Below are 16,145 nucleotides of genomic sequence, written 5' to 3'. Positions count from 1 at the left end.
AGGGACTTCGCTGGTGGCGCAGTGGTTAAGACTCCATGCCCCCAATGCAGGGGGCCTGAGTTCGATCCCTGGTCAGGGAACTAGATCCCACACGGCATGCCGCAACCAAGAGTTTGCATGCCACAACTAAGGAGCCTGAGTGTCGCAACTAAGGAGCCCGCCTGCTGCAACTAAGACCCGGCGCAACCAAATAAATAAAATAAATAAATAAATAAATAATTTTTAAAAAATGACTAGGAAAAGGTATACTCCCTTTGTTCTGATGAAAGAAGATACGGAAAAGATTCATTTTAGCCGTATATTTTCATTACTTTGTCTTGACCCTAAACTTGATGATTAGCAGCCTGAACAGAGGAATAATAAATGATTAGAAAAGAAACTGGGTTCATGTGATTTCCAGTCATTTTCGTAGCCTTTTCAGTGGAAAAACATAGAGGTGACCGTTGTGAAACTGGGTTATGTTAATTCATCTGAATTGTGCTATCAGATAGGAGGCACAGTCGCTAGGAGCCAAACCCATTAGAGGTAATAACAGCAAAATGTTTATGCAGTAACTGAGCTTATTGGTTCACACCAGTCAGGTAATTCTAGGATCAGTGAACGTGAAGTTTCTCTCCCCACAGGAGCCGTATGCTTAGATCTGCCCAAGTGTTTCTCTTAATATCCTGTCCCTACTGGTTTTCTATTTCAGTCACTAGATAAATGACAAATTCACCCTGCTGAGTCACATTTAGCATCATGTCCTCTTTGCCCTTGACATATACGTGGATTTGGGGGAAACCCAAGGTTACAAGAGGTTGGAGAGGGAGAGGTAAGAAAATAAACACAGTCTGAGTGCCCACTCTATGCTAAGCAGCAGGCAGGGGTGAGGTACCAAGTTTAGCCCATGTAGAAACTGAGGCTCAGAAAGATCACATAATGTTCCCAAGGTCACACAGCTACTTAGAGCCTGGTAGGACCAGGATTTAAATTAGAGCTTCTGACCCCATGTTCACATTCTTTGTGCAACTCTAAAATGAAGCTTTCACAAAATTCTGAAGAAATACACTGCTCTTCCCTACCTGTATTAGTTGTTCTTGACACATGCTACCTTGGCACATTTACTGGTAGTCAGTGGATGTCTGTGATTGTGTTTTCTGTCAACGTTACTTGTTTCATCTAGTTAAGGTCTGTTGTGGGATGTCTACCAATGTGGAAACGAATGACACTCAATTATTTACAAGGAGAGCCAGAAGCCTGAGACATGATATATGTGCTGATGTTAGGACTGAAAACAGGTTTCCCAAATCTCATGTACTAGGACAGAGGAAGAGAGTTTGCATAATCCACAGTCTCTGCCTTTGGAGAGCCTGAGTTTAGTTGAGAATACTTACACCTTTGAAGATAAAGTAACAGTGAGCTGAGGTGTGCAGGAGGAAGGGTCTCAAGCATTCATGTGAAATGTTTAATGAATGAACAGAGCGTCAGATGAGGGAGCTCTGACTGTGAACTTGTGAAGTCAGGGAGGGTTTGGTGGTGGATACGGGTCTTAGATCTTACACGATGGTGAGGCTTGGATGGGTGGGAGAGTGACAGTGGAGTCGGGTTGGGGTGGGTGAGGGGCCGCTGGATGAGGGAGCACCTTCCATGTCAAGGGTTTGGCCCTCAAAGATGTTAATAAGGAGCCACCATAGGCTCTTGAGCAGAGGAGTGGCTTCGTGAAAGTTCTGCTGCATGCATGTGCTTGATGGGTGCTGGGGCAAAACCCTGTAGACAGTTGTATTGGGGGCATTTGAGGCAAAAGCAGCAGTATTGTCAGGTTGAGTCAATTTATGTTGCTGTAGGAAATTAACCAAAAAATGATGCTACAAGAGCACTTTTTTTCTGTACCCTTTCCTGGAAGCTGCTGGCGAGTGGCTGAGGACTGGGAATTAGGATGTTTAATTTTTACTATCTATACCTCAATTAACTATTGATTGTTGGTGTAGGGACACAGGAGGAGTTATTATCCTAGATCATGTTAGGTTGAGCCATATGAAATTTCCATTTTGGGGTAATTGGTAGAACTACTGGTAATTTCATATGGTTCCACTTAATCGATTTTGTAAGTTGTTGTTGGAGACAAGTGGGCACAGTCAGGTTATCTGGGTAGGTCCTGGGATAACGCTGCTTACAGTCAGCCCCAAAGGCCTTGAGGGTGCTGTTTTCCCTGGGAGATGGGACTGGTCCTGGAGACTGAGCCCAGGGCCCCAGGGACGTGCCAGGCTCTTCCTCTCCCTAATATTTGCTCTCCCTGCCTATGGACCAGGCATTCAGAATCTCCTGATTTTTTTTCTAAAGGAGAAAAATTTGCTCTGGACCAAGAACTTTAAAGGAGGAAGGAGGGCTTGTGGAAGAGAGGATAAAAATAATTGCATCTTGGGACTTCCCTGGTGGTTCAGGGATTAAGACTCTGCACTTCCACTGTAGGGGGTGCGGTTTGATCCCTGGTCGCAGAACGAAGATCCCGCAGGCCCTGCGGTGTGGCCATAATAATAATAATAATAATAATCATTGCATCTTGAGGTTGTGTTTTCCCAGGACTCCCCAGTAGCACGATGCAGACAGAACCAGAAGTGCCATTCCTGTAGCTCCTAATTATGTTGGGAAGGAGAGGGACCGAGTTCTCACTCTGGCCCCAGATTACAGAGGCTTTAAGTGAGTTTGAGAACGCCTGGGCATTGGGCTGCGCATGCGTGATGGCGGTGATACAGGCTGAGCTGCGCTGTGTTCACATCCTTTGTGTCTGCGCCCTGGGATGGGGCCACTCCTGTGGAGCCTCTCCTGGATTCAGGGGTGGAGTGTGCCCACAGTGCTCTCCTAACCGCCGGAAATCAGGACAGCTTCTGAGCTAGGGTCTGCAGAAACTGGCTGGGCACAAGCATCCCAGAGCGTGCCCACCCCTACCCCCCCCACTGCCCTCAGACTCTGGGTACCACAGGGCCTAGTCATCTATCATTACACTCAAACTGCGCAGGTTCACTATTTGGGACCCTGAGGTCTCATCACGACTTGCCTCTTTTGTCCTAAGTCACCACTCAACATGCGACCCACAGTGTCTATCCTGTTCCAAGAGTACTGGTGTGCGTCTCCTGACATCGCATCTTGGACCTCCTCTGGGCCCCTCCTGAGCCCCCTTCCATGCTAAACTCTCCTACATCCCTAGGGTATTCACAGAATGTTCCTTTGTCCTCCTGGTTCTCCCCTGAACCTTCCCTGGAATAGAGAATTCTTTCCCTTTCCTTAGCCTGACAAATATGTATTGAGGGTCCCACTCTGTGAGAAGCACACTAAGGAAAACAAATGAGAAGACTTAGTCCCTTTGCACACGTGCATCTGAAAGTTACCTTCCTTGGCATCCTTCCTGTTTCCTGAGGAAACATGAACTAGTGTGACTGCTGGAGACCTCTCTTCTCCTCTCTCAGCATCAACCCTCTCAGCCAAAAATGGAGGCAGATCAGAGAGACTATGAGAAGAAAGGAACGACAGATGTACATAAATAAATAGTTTAACTGTAAATATGACTGGTAAGCTCATAAATCCTGTGGGAAGATCAGTACCAGCCACCACTTGTCATCTAATCGGACACCTGTGTCTAGATGGAAATCATCTCAGAACAGATTGTATGTTATAATTAAAAACCAAAAAACATTCTGTGTCAATATGCTGGGCCAAATTGCCCATGCTGGCACAACTGGACTTTCTGCTACAATTCAAATGCACTTAAAAATTATCATTTTGGGGGAGACCTTCAAGATGGTGGAGGAGTAAGATGTGGAGATCACATTCCTCCCCACAAATACATCAGAAATACATCTACATGTGGAACAACTCCTACAGAACACCTACTGAACACTGGCAGAAGACCTCAGATTTCCCAAAAAGCAAGAAACTCCCCACGTACCTGGGTAGGGCAAAAGAAAAAAGAAAAAACAGAGACAAAAGAATAGGGACGGGACCTGCATCTCAGGGAGGGAGCTATGAAAGAGGAAAAGTTTCCACACTAGGAAGCCCCTTCACTGGCGGAGATGGGGGGTTGCCAGGGGGAAGCTTCAGAGCCACGGAGGAGAGTGCAGCAACAGGGGTGCAGAGGGCAAAGTGGAGAGATTCCTGCACAGAGGATCGGTGCCGAGCTGCACTCCCCAGCCTGAGAGGCTTGTCTGCTCCCCCGCCAGGGCAGGCGGGGGCTGGGAGCTGAGGCTCGGGCTTCGGTCGCAGGGAGAGGACTGGGGTTGGCTGCGTGGACACAGGCTGAAGGGGGCTAGTGCACCACAGCCAGCCAGGAGGGATTCCGGGAAAAAGTCTGGAACTGCCGAAGAGGCAAGAGACTTTTTCTTGCCTCTTTGTTTCACGGTGCACGAGGAGAGGGGATTCAGAGAGCCGCTTAAAGAAGCTCCAGAGATGGGTGCGAGCTGCGGCTACCAGCGCGGACTCCAGAGACGGGGCATGAAACGCTAAGGCTGCTGCTGCAGCCACCAAGAAACCTGTGTGCAAGCACAGGTCACCATCCACACCTCCCCTCCCGGGAACCTGTGCAGCCCGCCACTGCCAGGGTCCTGTGATCCAGGGACAACTTCCTGGAGAGAACACATGGCGCATCTCAGGCTGTTGCAATGTCATGCTGGCTTCTGCCGCAGCAGGCTCGCCCCGCATTCCACACCGCTCCCTCCCCCCGGCCTGAGTGAGCCAGAGCCCCCTAATCAGCTGCTGCTTTAACCCCGTCGTCCTGTCTGAGCGAAGAACAGATGCCCTCAGGCGACCTACACGCAGAGGCAGGGCCAAATCCAAAGCGGAACCCCAGGAGCTGTGCGAACAAAGAAGAGAAAGGGAAATCTCTCCCAGCAGCCTCAGGAGCAGCAGATTAAATCTCCACAGTCAACTTGATGTACCTTGCATATCTGGAATACCTGAATAGACAACGAATCATCCCAAAATTGAGGCGGTGGACTTTGAGAGCAACTGTAGACTTGGGGTTTTCTTTCTGCATCTAATTTGTTTTTGGTTTTATGTTTAATTTAGTTTAGTATTTAGAGTTATTGTTCTAGGGTCTGTCTGTCCGTTTTTTGTTTTTGTTTTTTAGTATAGTTTTTAGTGCTGGTTATCATTGGTGGATTTATTTTTTGGTTTGGTTGCTCTCTTCTTCTTTTTTTTCTTTTTTTAATTTAATTTTTAAATTTTTAATAATTTTAAAATTATTTTTTATTTTAATTATTTTATTTTTTTCTTTCTTTCTTTTTCTTCTCCTTTTTCTTCTGAGCCATGTGGCTGACAGGGTCTTGGTGCTCCAGCTAGGTGTCAGGCCTGTGCCGCTGAGGTGGGTGAGCCGAATGCAGGACATTGGTCCACCAGAGACCTCCCGGCTCCACGTAATATCAAACGGCAGACGCTCTCCCAGAGATCTCCATCTCAACACTAAGACCCAGTTCCAATCAATGACCAGCAAGCTACAGTGCTGGACACCCTATGCCAAACAACTAGCAAGACAGGAACACAACCCCACCCATTAGCAGAGAGGCTGCCTAAAATCATAATAAGGTCACAGACACCCCAAAACACACCAGCAGACACTGTCCTGCCCACCAGAAAGACAAGATCCAGCCTCATCCACCAGAACACTGGTGGAGGCACCAGTCCCCTCCATCAGGAGGCCTACAGAAGCCACTGAACCAACCTTACCCACTGGGGGCAGACACCAAAAACAATGGGACCTACGAACATGCAGCCTGCGAAAAGGAGATTCCAAACATAGTAAGTTAAGCAAAATGAGAAGACAGAGAAACACACAGCAAATGAAGGAGCAAGGTAAAAACCCACCAGACCAGGGCTTCCCTGGTGGCTCAGTGGTTAAGAATCTGCCTGCCAATGCAGGGGACACGGGTTCGAGCCCTGGTCTGGGAAGATCCCACATGCCGCGGAGCAACTAAGCCCGTGAGCCACAACTACTGAGCCTGCACGTCTGGAGCCTGTGCTCCGCAATGGGAGAGGCCGTGACAGGGAGAGGCCTGCACACCGTGATGAAGAGTGGCCCCCGCTCGCCGCAACTGGAGAAAGCCCTCGCACAGAAACGAAGACCCAACATAGCCAAAAATAAAATAAATAAATTTTTTAAAAAAACAAAAAAAAACTGGCTTAAAAAAAAAAAAACCCACCAGACCAAATAAATGAAGAGGAAATAGGCAGTCTACCTGAAAAAGAATTCAGAGTAATGATAGTAAAGATGATCCAAAATCTCAGAAATAGAATGGAGAAAATACAAGAAACGTTTAACAAGGACCTAGAAGAACTAAACAGCAAACAAACAATGATGAACAACACAATAAATGAAATTAAAAATTCTCTAGAAGGAATCAATAGCAGAATAACTGAGGCAGAAGAATGCATAAGTGATCTGGAAGATAAAATAGTGGAAATAACTACTGCAGAGCAGAATAAAGAAAAAAGAATGAAAAGAATTGAGGACAGTCTCAGAGACCTCTGGGACAACTTTAAATGCACCAACATTAGAATTATTGGGGTCCCAGAAGAAGAGGAGAAAAAGAAAGGGACTGAGAAAATATTTGAGAGATGATAGTTGAAAACTTCCCTAATATGGGAAAGGAAATAGTCAAGCAAGTCCAAGAAGCGCAGAGAGTTCCATACAGGATAAATCCAAGGAGAAATATGCCAAGACACATATTAATCAAACTATCAAAAATTAAATACAAAGAAAAAATATTAAAAGCAGCAAGGGAAAAACAACAAATAACATACAAGGGAATCCCCATAAGGTTAATCTTTCAGCAGAAACACTGCAAGCCAGAAGGGTGTGGCAGCACATATTTAAAGTGATGAAAGGGAAAAACCTACAACCAAGATTACTCTACCCAGCAAGGATCTCATTCAGATTCGACAGAGAAATTAAAACCTTTACAGAAAAGCAAAAGCTAAGAGAATTCAGCACCACCAAACCAGCTTTACAACAAATGCTAAAGGAATTTCTCTAGGCAGGAAACACAAGAGAAGGAAATGACCTACGATAACAAACCCAAAACAATTAAGAAAATGGTAATAGGAACATACATATCGATAACTACCTTAAATGTAAATGGATTAAATGCTCCCACCAAAAGACATAGACTGGCTGAATGGCTACAAAAACAAGACCTGTATATATGCTGTCTACAAGAGACCCACTTCAGACCTAGGGACACATACAGACTGAAAGTGAGGGGATGGAAAAAGATATTCCATGCAAATGGAAATCAAAAGAAAGCTGTAGTAGCAATTCTCATATCAGACAAAATAGACTTTAAAATAAAGACTATTACAAGACACAGAGAAGGACACTACATAATGATCAAGGGATCAATCCAAGAAGAAGATATAACAATTGTAAATATTTATGCACCCAACATAGGAGCAGCTCAATACATAAGGCAAATGCTAACAGCCATAAAAAGGGAGATTGACAGTAACACAATCATAGTAGGGGTGGGGTGCTAAAGATCATCCAAAATGAAAATAAATAAGGAAACACAAGCTTTAAATGATACACTAAACAAGATGGACTTAATTGATATTTATAGGGCATTCCATTCAAAAACAACAGAATACACTTTCTTCTCAAGTGCTCATGGAACATTCTCTGGATAGATCATATCTTGGGTCACAAATCAAGTCTTGGTAAATTTAAGAAAATTGAAATTGTATCAAGTATCTTTTCTGACCACAATGCTATGAGACTAGATATCAATTACAGGAAAAAATCTGTAAAAAATATGAACACATGGAGGCTAAACAATACACTACTAAATAACCAAGAGATCACTGAAGAAATCAAAGAGGAAATCAAAAAATATCTAGGGCTTCCCTGGTGGCGCAGTGGTTGAGAATCCGCCTGCCAATACAGGGGACACGGGTTCGAGCCCTGGTCTGGGAAGATCCCACATGCCGCAGAGCAACTGGGCCCGTGAGCCACAACTACTGAGCCTGCGCGTCTGGAGCCTGTGCTCCGCAACAAGAGAGGCCATGATAATGAGAGGCCCGCGCACCGCGATGAAGAGTGGCCCTCACTTGCCGCAACTAGAGAAAGCCCTCGCACAGAAACGAAGACCCAACACAGCCAAAAATAAATAATAAATAAAATAAAAAAAAAAAAATCTAGAAACAAATGACAGTGAAAACACGACGACCCAAAACCTATAGGATGCAGCAAAAGCAGTTCTAAGAGGGAAGTTTATAGCAATACAATCCTACCTCAAGCAACAAGAAACATCTCAAATAAACGACCTAACCTTACACCTGAAGCAATTAGAGAAAGAAGAACAAAAAAACCCCGAAGTTAGCAGAAGGAAAGGAATCATAAAGATCAGTTCAGAAATAAATGAAAAAGAAATGAACAAAGCAATAGCAAAGATCAATAAAACTAAAAGCTGGTTCTTTGAGAAGATAAACAAAATTGATAAACCATTAGCCAGACTCATTAGGAAAAAAATGGAGAAGACTCAAATCAATAGAATTAGAAATGAAAAAGGAGAAGTAACAACTGACACTGCAGAAATACAAAGGATCATGAGAGACTACTACAAGCAACTCTATGCCCATAAAATGGACAACCTGGAAGAAATGGACAAATTCTTAGAAAAGCACAACTTTCCAAGACTGAACCAGGAAGAAGTAGAAAATATAAACAGACCAATCACAAGCACTGAAATTGAGACTGTGATTAAAAATCTTCCAACAAACAAAAGCCCAGGACCAGATGGCTTCACAGGTGAATTCTATCAAACATTTAGAGAAGAGCTAACACCTATCCTTCTCAAACTCTTCCAAAATATAGCAGAGGGAGGAACACTCCCAAACTCATTCTACGAGGCCAACATCACCCTGATACCAAAACCAGACAAAGATGTCACAAAGAAAGAAAACAACAGGCCAATATCACTGATGAACATAGTTGCAAAAATCCTCAACAAAATACTAGCAAACAGAATCCAACAGCACAGTAAAAGGATCATACACCATGATCAAGTGGGGTTTATCCCAGGAATGCAAAGATTCTTCAATATACGCAAATCAATCAACGTGATACACCATATTAACAAATTGAAGGAGAAAAACCATATGAACATCACAATAGATACAGAAAAAGCTTTCAACAAAATTCAACACCCATTTATGATAAAAACTCTCCAGAAAGTAGGCATAAAGGGAACTTACCTCAACATAATAAAGGCCACATATGACAAACCCACATCTAACATCGTTCTCAATGGTGAAAAACTGAAACCATTTCCTCTAACCTCAGGAACAAGACAAGGTTGTCCACTCTCACCACTGTTATTCAACATAGTTTTGGAAGTTTTAGCCACAGCAATCAGAGAAGAGAAAGAAGTAAAAGGAATCCAAATCGGAAAGGAAGAAGTAAAGCTGTCATTGTTTGCAGATAACATGATACTCTACATAGAGAATCCTAAAGATGCTACCAGCAAACTACTAGAGCTAATCAATGAATTTGGGAAAGTAGCAGGATACAAAATTAATGCACAGAAATCTCTTGCATTCCTATACACTAATGATGAAAAATCTGAAAGGGAAATTAAGGAAACACTCCCATTTACCATTGCAACAAAAAGAATAAAATACCTAGGAATAAACCTACCTCAGGAGACAAAAGACCTGTATGCAGAAAACTATAAGACACTGATGAAAGAAATTAAAGATGATACAAACAGATGGAGAGATATGCCATGTTCTTGGATTGGAAGAATCAACATTGTGAAAATGACTATACTACCCAAAGCAATCTACAGATTCAATGCAATCCCTATCAAACTACCAATGGCATTTTTTACAGAAGTAGAACAAAAAATTGCACAATTTGTTTGGAAACACAAAAGACCCTGAATAGCAAAAACAATCTTGAGAAAGAAAAATGGGGCTGGAGTAATCAGGCTCCTGGAATTCAGACTATACTATAAAGCTACATTAATCAAGACAGTATGGTACTGGCACAAAAACAGAAATATACATCAATGGAACAGGATAGAAAGCCCAGAGGTAAACCCATGCACATAAGGTCACCTTATTTTTGATAAAGGAGGCAAGAATGTACAATGGAGAAAAGACAGCCTCTTCAATAAGTGGTGCTCGGTAAACTGGAGAGCTACATGTAAAAGAATGAAATTAGAACACTCCCTAATACCATACAGAAAAATAAACTCAAAATGGATTAAAGACCTAAATGTAAGGCCAGACACTATAAAACTCTTAGAGGAAAACATAGGCAGAACACTCTATGACATAAATCACAGCAAGATACTTTTTGACCCACCTCCTAGAGTAATGGAAATAAAAACAAAAATAAAGAAATGGGACCTAATGAAACTTAAAAGCTTTTGCACAGGAAAGGAAACCATAAACAAGACGAAAAGACAACCCTCAGAATGGGAGAAAATATTTGCAAATGAAGCAACTGACAAAGGATTCATCTCCAAAATTTACAAGTAGCTCATGCAGCTCAATATTAAAAAAGCAAACAACCCAATCCAAAAATGGGCAGAAGACCTAAATAGACATTTCTCCAAAGAAGATATACAGATTGCCAATAAACACATGAAAGTATGCTCAACATCACTAATCGTTAGAGAAATGCAAATCAAAACTACAATGACGAATCACCTCACACCAGTCAGAATGGCCATCATCAAAAAATCTACAAGCAATAAATGCTGGAGAGGGTGTGGAGAAAAGGGAACCCTCTTGTACTGTTCTTGGGAACATAAATTGATACAACCACTATGGAGAACAGTATGGCGGTTCCTTAAAAAACTAAAAATAGAACTACCATATGACCCAGCAATCCCACTACTGGGCATATACCCTGAGAAAACCATAATTCAAAAAGAATCATGTACCACAATGTTCATTGCAGCTCTATTTACAATGGCCAGGACATGGAAGCAACCTAAATGTCCATCAACAAATGAATGGATAAAGAAGATGTGGCACATATATACAATGGAATACTACTCAGCCATAAAAAGAAACGAAATTGAGTTATTTGTAGTGAGGTGGATGGACCTAGAGTCTGTCATACAGAGTGAAGTAAGTCAGATAGAGAAAAACAAATACCGTATGCTACCGTATACATATATATGGAATCTAAAAAAAAAAAAAATTGGTTTTGAAGAACCTAGGGGCAGGACAGGAATAAAGATGCAGACGTAGAGAATGGACTTGAGCAAACGGGGAGGGGGAAGGGTAAGCTGGGACGAAGTGAGAGAGTGGCATGGACATATATACACTACCATATGTAAAATAGATAGCTAGTGGGAAGCAGCTGCATCGCACAGGAAGATGAGCTCAGTGCTTTGTGACCACCTAGAGGGGTGGGATAGGGAGGGTGGAAGGGAGCCGCAAGAGGGAGGAGATATGGGGATATGTGTATATGTATAGCTGATTCACTTTGTTATAAAGCAGAAACTAACACACCATTGTAAAGCAGTTATACTCCAGTAAAGATGTTAAAAAAAAATTATCATTTTTAACTTCTTTTTAAAGGAAGCATAAATGGCAGATTGCTGCACGTAGGATATGACATACGGATCCTGTGGGGCAACTTTAATAATTAACCACTCTCATGGTTTAACTGAATTCCACATTCTGTCATTTTCCTGTTTCCTTTCCTGACCTGGACAAAAAAGAAAATTGAACCACTTTTGTCTCAAGTATAGTCACAGCTTGGAGCTGTCGCGGGTTTGGTTCCTGAGCACTGCAATAAAGCGAATATCCCAATAAAGCGAGTTACACAAATTTTTTGATTTTGCAGTGCATATAAAAGTTTTGTTTCCACTCTACCATAGTCTATTAAGTGTGCAATAGCATTATGTCTTAAAAAACAATGTACAGATGTACCTAGAGAGTGTCGTACAGAGTTAAGTAAGTCAGAAAGAGAAAAACAAGTATCATATATTAACACATATATGTGGAATCTAGAAAAATGGTATAGATGATCTTATTTGCAAAGCAGAAATAGAGACACAGACGTAGAGAACAAATTTATGGATACCAAGGGGGAAAAGGGGTGGGGTGGGAGGAATTGGGAGATTGGGATTGACACCTATACACTCTTGGTACTATGTATAAAATAGACAACTAATGAGAACTCTAGTTAATGCACTGTGGTGACCTAAATGGGAAGGAAATCCATAAAAGTTGGGATATATGTATAAGTATAGCTGATTCATTTTGCTGTACAGTAGAAACTAACACAACATTGTAAAGCAACTATACTCCAACAAAAATTAATTTAAAAAAAGAAAGTATAAATTGGGAAAAAAGACAATGTACATACATTAATATAAAAATACCTTGTTGGTAAAAAATGCTAACCATCATCTGAGCCTTCAGTGAGTCATAGGAGTAACATCTAAGATCCCTGATCACAGATCACCATCACAAATATAACAATAATGACCAAATTTGAATATTGTGAGAGTTACCGAAATGTGACATAGAGACACGAAGGGAGCAAATGCTATTTGGAAAAATAGCCGATAGACTTGCTTGACCCAGGGTTGCCACAAACCTTCAGCTGATAAAAAATGCAATATCTTTAAAGCATAATAAAGTGAAACACAATAAAATGAGGTAAGGCTGGGTACATTTGACCAGGAAATACAGAGTCTTGTTTTATTCATTTATTCAGTTTATCAGGAAACACCATGAGAATGAGCACATTCTCATTATTAATATGATTTTGGTTTCTTTCTTTCCTTTTTTTAATACCAAGAGGAAAAACCATTTGGAGAAGACCACCTTGTCATGTTGGCCCATGAGTTCCTTTGCTACCAAAATGAAATGATCATACAAAAGAGATATTACGATCATAAGGACAGGGGACTTCCCTGGTGGTCCAGTGGTTAAGACTCCGTGCTTCCAATGCAGGGGGCGCGGGTTTGATCCCTGGTTGAGGAACTAGGATCCGACATGCCGTGCAGCAAAAAATTTGACATAAAGTAATTGCAAAAAAAAAAAAAGGGAAATAAATTTGAACTGTAGGAATAAAATCTATATTTTAAAAAAATCATAAGGACAATATTAATAACTGGCTATCACTGTGCCCTTTCTGTGTGTCAAGCACTCATTCAGGTGAATCGTAATCATTTTCTCATTTACTCTTCCCAAAAATCCTGGGAGGAAGGTGTTATCATTCTCACTTCATAGATGAAAAAAAAAAACAGAATGTGGGTAATTTGTCCAAGTTCACGCAAAGAATCAGTGGCCATGCCAGGATTCAAATCCAGATCTGTCTCAAATTCTGCGATCATAACCTCTTCACATCTTGCCTCACCCTGAGTGGGTTGAAAGTCAAGCTGAGAAAACTGTTCTTGGCAAAGAAGTGGGTAAGATTTGGATTCTTTAGTGGTGAGGGGGAACCTGGAAAGGAATAGATACGTATATGTGTGTGTGCCTGGGTCACTTTACTGTATACCTGAAACTAACACAACATTGTGGATTAACTATACTTTAATTTTTTAAAAATGGAAAAAATAAAAATAAAGGCTTATTGACTTAGCAGGGAAAAAAAAAAATGATTTGGGTTTTTTAAAGTTCCAGAAAGTTCTGACCTCTTGTTGGTATTTCCTGGGCAGCAAACGCTGGACCTTTTATCTCAGTTGTAGATTCTTGAAGCTCAGCTTACTTTAGGGTAGCGGGAGTTGCATTCAGGGTTAGGCCTTGCCTGGAAGGGGCCCCCAAGGCATGGTCCGTCCTGCTCCCCGTAAGACCTGAGGAGCCACCTCAGGCCCAGTGCCGACTCCATTCTGCACTCCTGGTCTCTCTTGGAGGAGACCGGGGACTAGACCTAACCGGTAAAGGCTCCACTGTTTCAAGCAGATCCTCAACGAGCACACTTCTAACTTGTAACAGCATCAGTCATTTTTAGTAAAGGTTTGGTGAAGGTCAGAAGGCTCTTTGAACCCCTTGGACTAATACTGTTTTGTCCTTTTTCCCCTGCAGGACATCGAGGTCTCTGTGAACATTCTCTAAAATGTTTAAGCTCGAGAATCACGGAGCGGAAGCTGCAGGGCACGTGGCTGCCTGCTGGCCGAGGGAGCCTGGAGAAACCATTCCTGGGGCCTCGAGGCTCCATAGTGCCCACGTTCAGCCCCCAGGGTGGCCTTCACCCTGTCCACGCTGACAGCAGCCTGCTGAAGCCCAGGGTCGTGACCGTGGTCAAGCTGGGTGGGCACCCCCTCCGCAAGATCACGCTGCTCCTCAACAGACGGTCAGTGCAGACCTTCGAGCAGCTCTTGGCCGACGTCTCAGAGGCCCTGGGCTTTCCCAGATGGAAGAGTGACCGCGTGCGGAAGCTGTTCAGCCTCAAGGGCAGGGAAATCAGGAGTGTGTCTGATTTCTTCAGGGAAGGGGATGCTTTCATAGCCGTGGGCAAAGAGCCACTGACGCTGAAGAACATCCAGGTGGCTATAGAGGAACTGTACCCCAGCAAAGCCCGGGCCCTGACCTTGACCCAGCACAGCCGGCTCCCCTCTCCAAGGCTGAGAAGCAGGCTTTATAGCAAGGCTCTGAAAGGGGGTCACCACTGTGGGGAGACCGAGACCACCAAGAGCTCCGGTGAGGCTGCCAGGTCCCAGGCTGCCATCAGACATCAGGGGAGGACCCCCGTGGAGGACAGGGTGAGGGCCCAGAAGAAGTGGGTGAGGGGGAAGTGGGAGCCTGAACCCAGCAGCAAGGTGCCCAGGGATGCCACCCTGGAGAGGCATGCTAGCGGAGAGAAGCACCTGGGGGTGGAGATTGAAAAGACGTCGGTGGAAATAATCAGGTGTGAGAAGTGTAAGCGGGAAAGAGAGCTCCAGCAGAGCCTGCAGAGGGAGCGGCTCTCTCTGGGCACCAGCGAGCTGGACCTGGGCAGGTGCCCCGGCTATGACGTAGAGAGGTTGGTGAGGACCAGGAGCTGCAGGAGGTCCCCTGAGGAGAAGCCCCAGGGTGGGGAGGAGGGTTGGAAGGAGTGCACCCGGAGCAGTCCCGGGCACCCGCCTCAGGAGCCGAGGAGACCCAGCAAAAGCACCGACAAGAAAGAGGACCGAGACCCAGGAGGCCAGGAAGGTCATCGCCCAGCAGCAGCCAAGGCCAAGAGGGACGTCGTCGGGGAAGCCCAGCCCATAAGAGAGGAGAAAGACAGCAGGACCGCAGGCAGGAGCAAGCAGGGAGGCTGGCTCCGGAGGGAGCATCCTGCCGACCTCGACCCAGAGAAGCTCCCCAGGACCAGAGGGGATGAGCAGGAGGCGGAAAAGGGGAAAAAGCCGGGTGCGTCCGGAGGGAGGAGGATGGTTTCCCTAGATGAGCCGCCGGCCAGGGTAGAAAAGGAGCCCAAGACGAGGCCGGAGGAGAGCAAGGCGGAGCGGCCGGGCGGCAGGAGGCGGCGGCCCCCGGGCATCCTGGCGGCCGACGTGCGCAAGCAGTACGAGCCGGGCCGCGTGATCGGGGACGGGAACTTCGCGGTGGTGAAGGAGTGCAGGCACCGCGGCACCCAGCAGGCCTACGCCATGAAGATCATAGACAAGTCCAAACTCAAGGGGAAGGAGGACATGGTCGACAGCGAGATCCTGATCATCCAGAGCCTCTCTCACCCCAACATCGTGAAACTGCATCAAGTGTACGAAACGGACGCGGAGATCTACCTGATCATGGAGTACGTGCAGGGAGGGGACCTTTTCGATGCCATTATAGAAAGTGTGAAGTTCCCGGAGCGCGACGCTGCCCTCATGCTCATGGACTTGTGCAAGGCGCTCGTGCACATGCACGACAAGAGCATCGTCCACCGGGACCTCAAGCCGGAAAACCTGCTGGTAAGCCCCGCCCTGGCTACGGTGGAAGAGGGATGTTATAAAACATGGGATACAGGAAGTCGGAACGGGCTCCTACTCTGGTACCCTTGTGCGCTAGAGCATTACCTTTACGGTCTTTTTTTTTTTTTTTAACATACTCGTTTCAGTATTTAAAACTTTGCTTGTAGTTCATGAATTGCAGAGATAAATGGGTTTTGATTAAATTATCGAGAAAGAAGCCTTCCAATTTAAACAAAATGGAAACTGTTTCCTCGTGCCTGGGAGAAAAATATTTTC

At 44.3% G+C, this 16,145-nt stretch overlaps 1 protein-coding gene across 1 annotated transcript in view; it reads left to right on the top strand.

Annotated features, from left to right (window-relative positions):
- The window catches only part of DCLK3 (doublecortin like kinase 3), a 49,941-nt gene that overhangs the window by 19,198 nt on the left and 14,598 nt on the right, over positions 1–16,145 (top strand). The window contains exon 2 of the mRNA XM_082348483.1: positions 14,020–15,869. Within this exon, the coding sequence (XP_082204609.1) occupies positions 14,020–15,869 (1,850 nt within the window). The remainder of the gene's footprint in view (positions 1–14,019; positions 15,870–16,145) is intronic.

The sequence above is a fragment of the Balaenoptera borealis genome (assembly GCF_965194805.1).
Source record: "Balaenoptera borealis genome assembly, chromosome: 12".
Classification (NCBI taxonomy): Eukaryota; Metazoa; Chordata; class Mammalia; order Artiodactyla; family Balaenopteridae; genus Balaenoptera; species Balaenoptera borealis.
The sequence above is the reverse complement of the archived record's forward strand: the minus strand, read 5'-3'. Positions and strand labels throughout refer to the sequence as shown.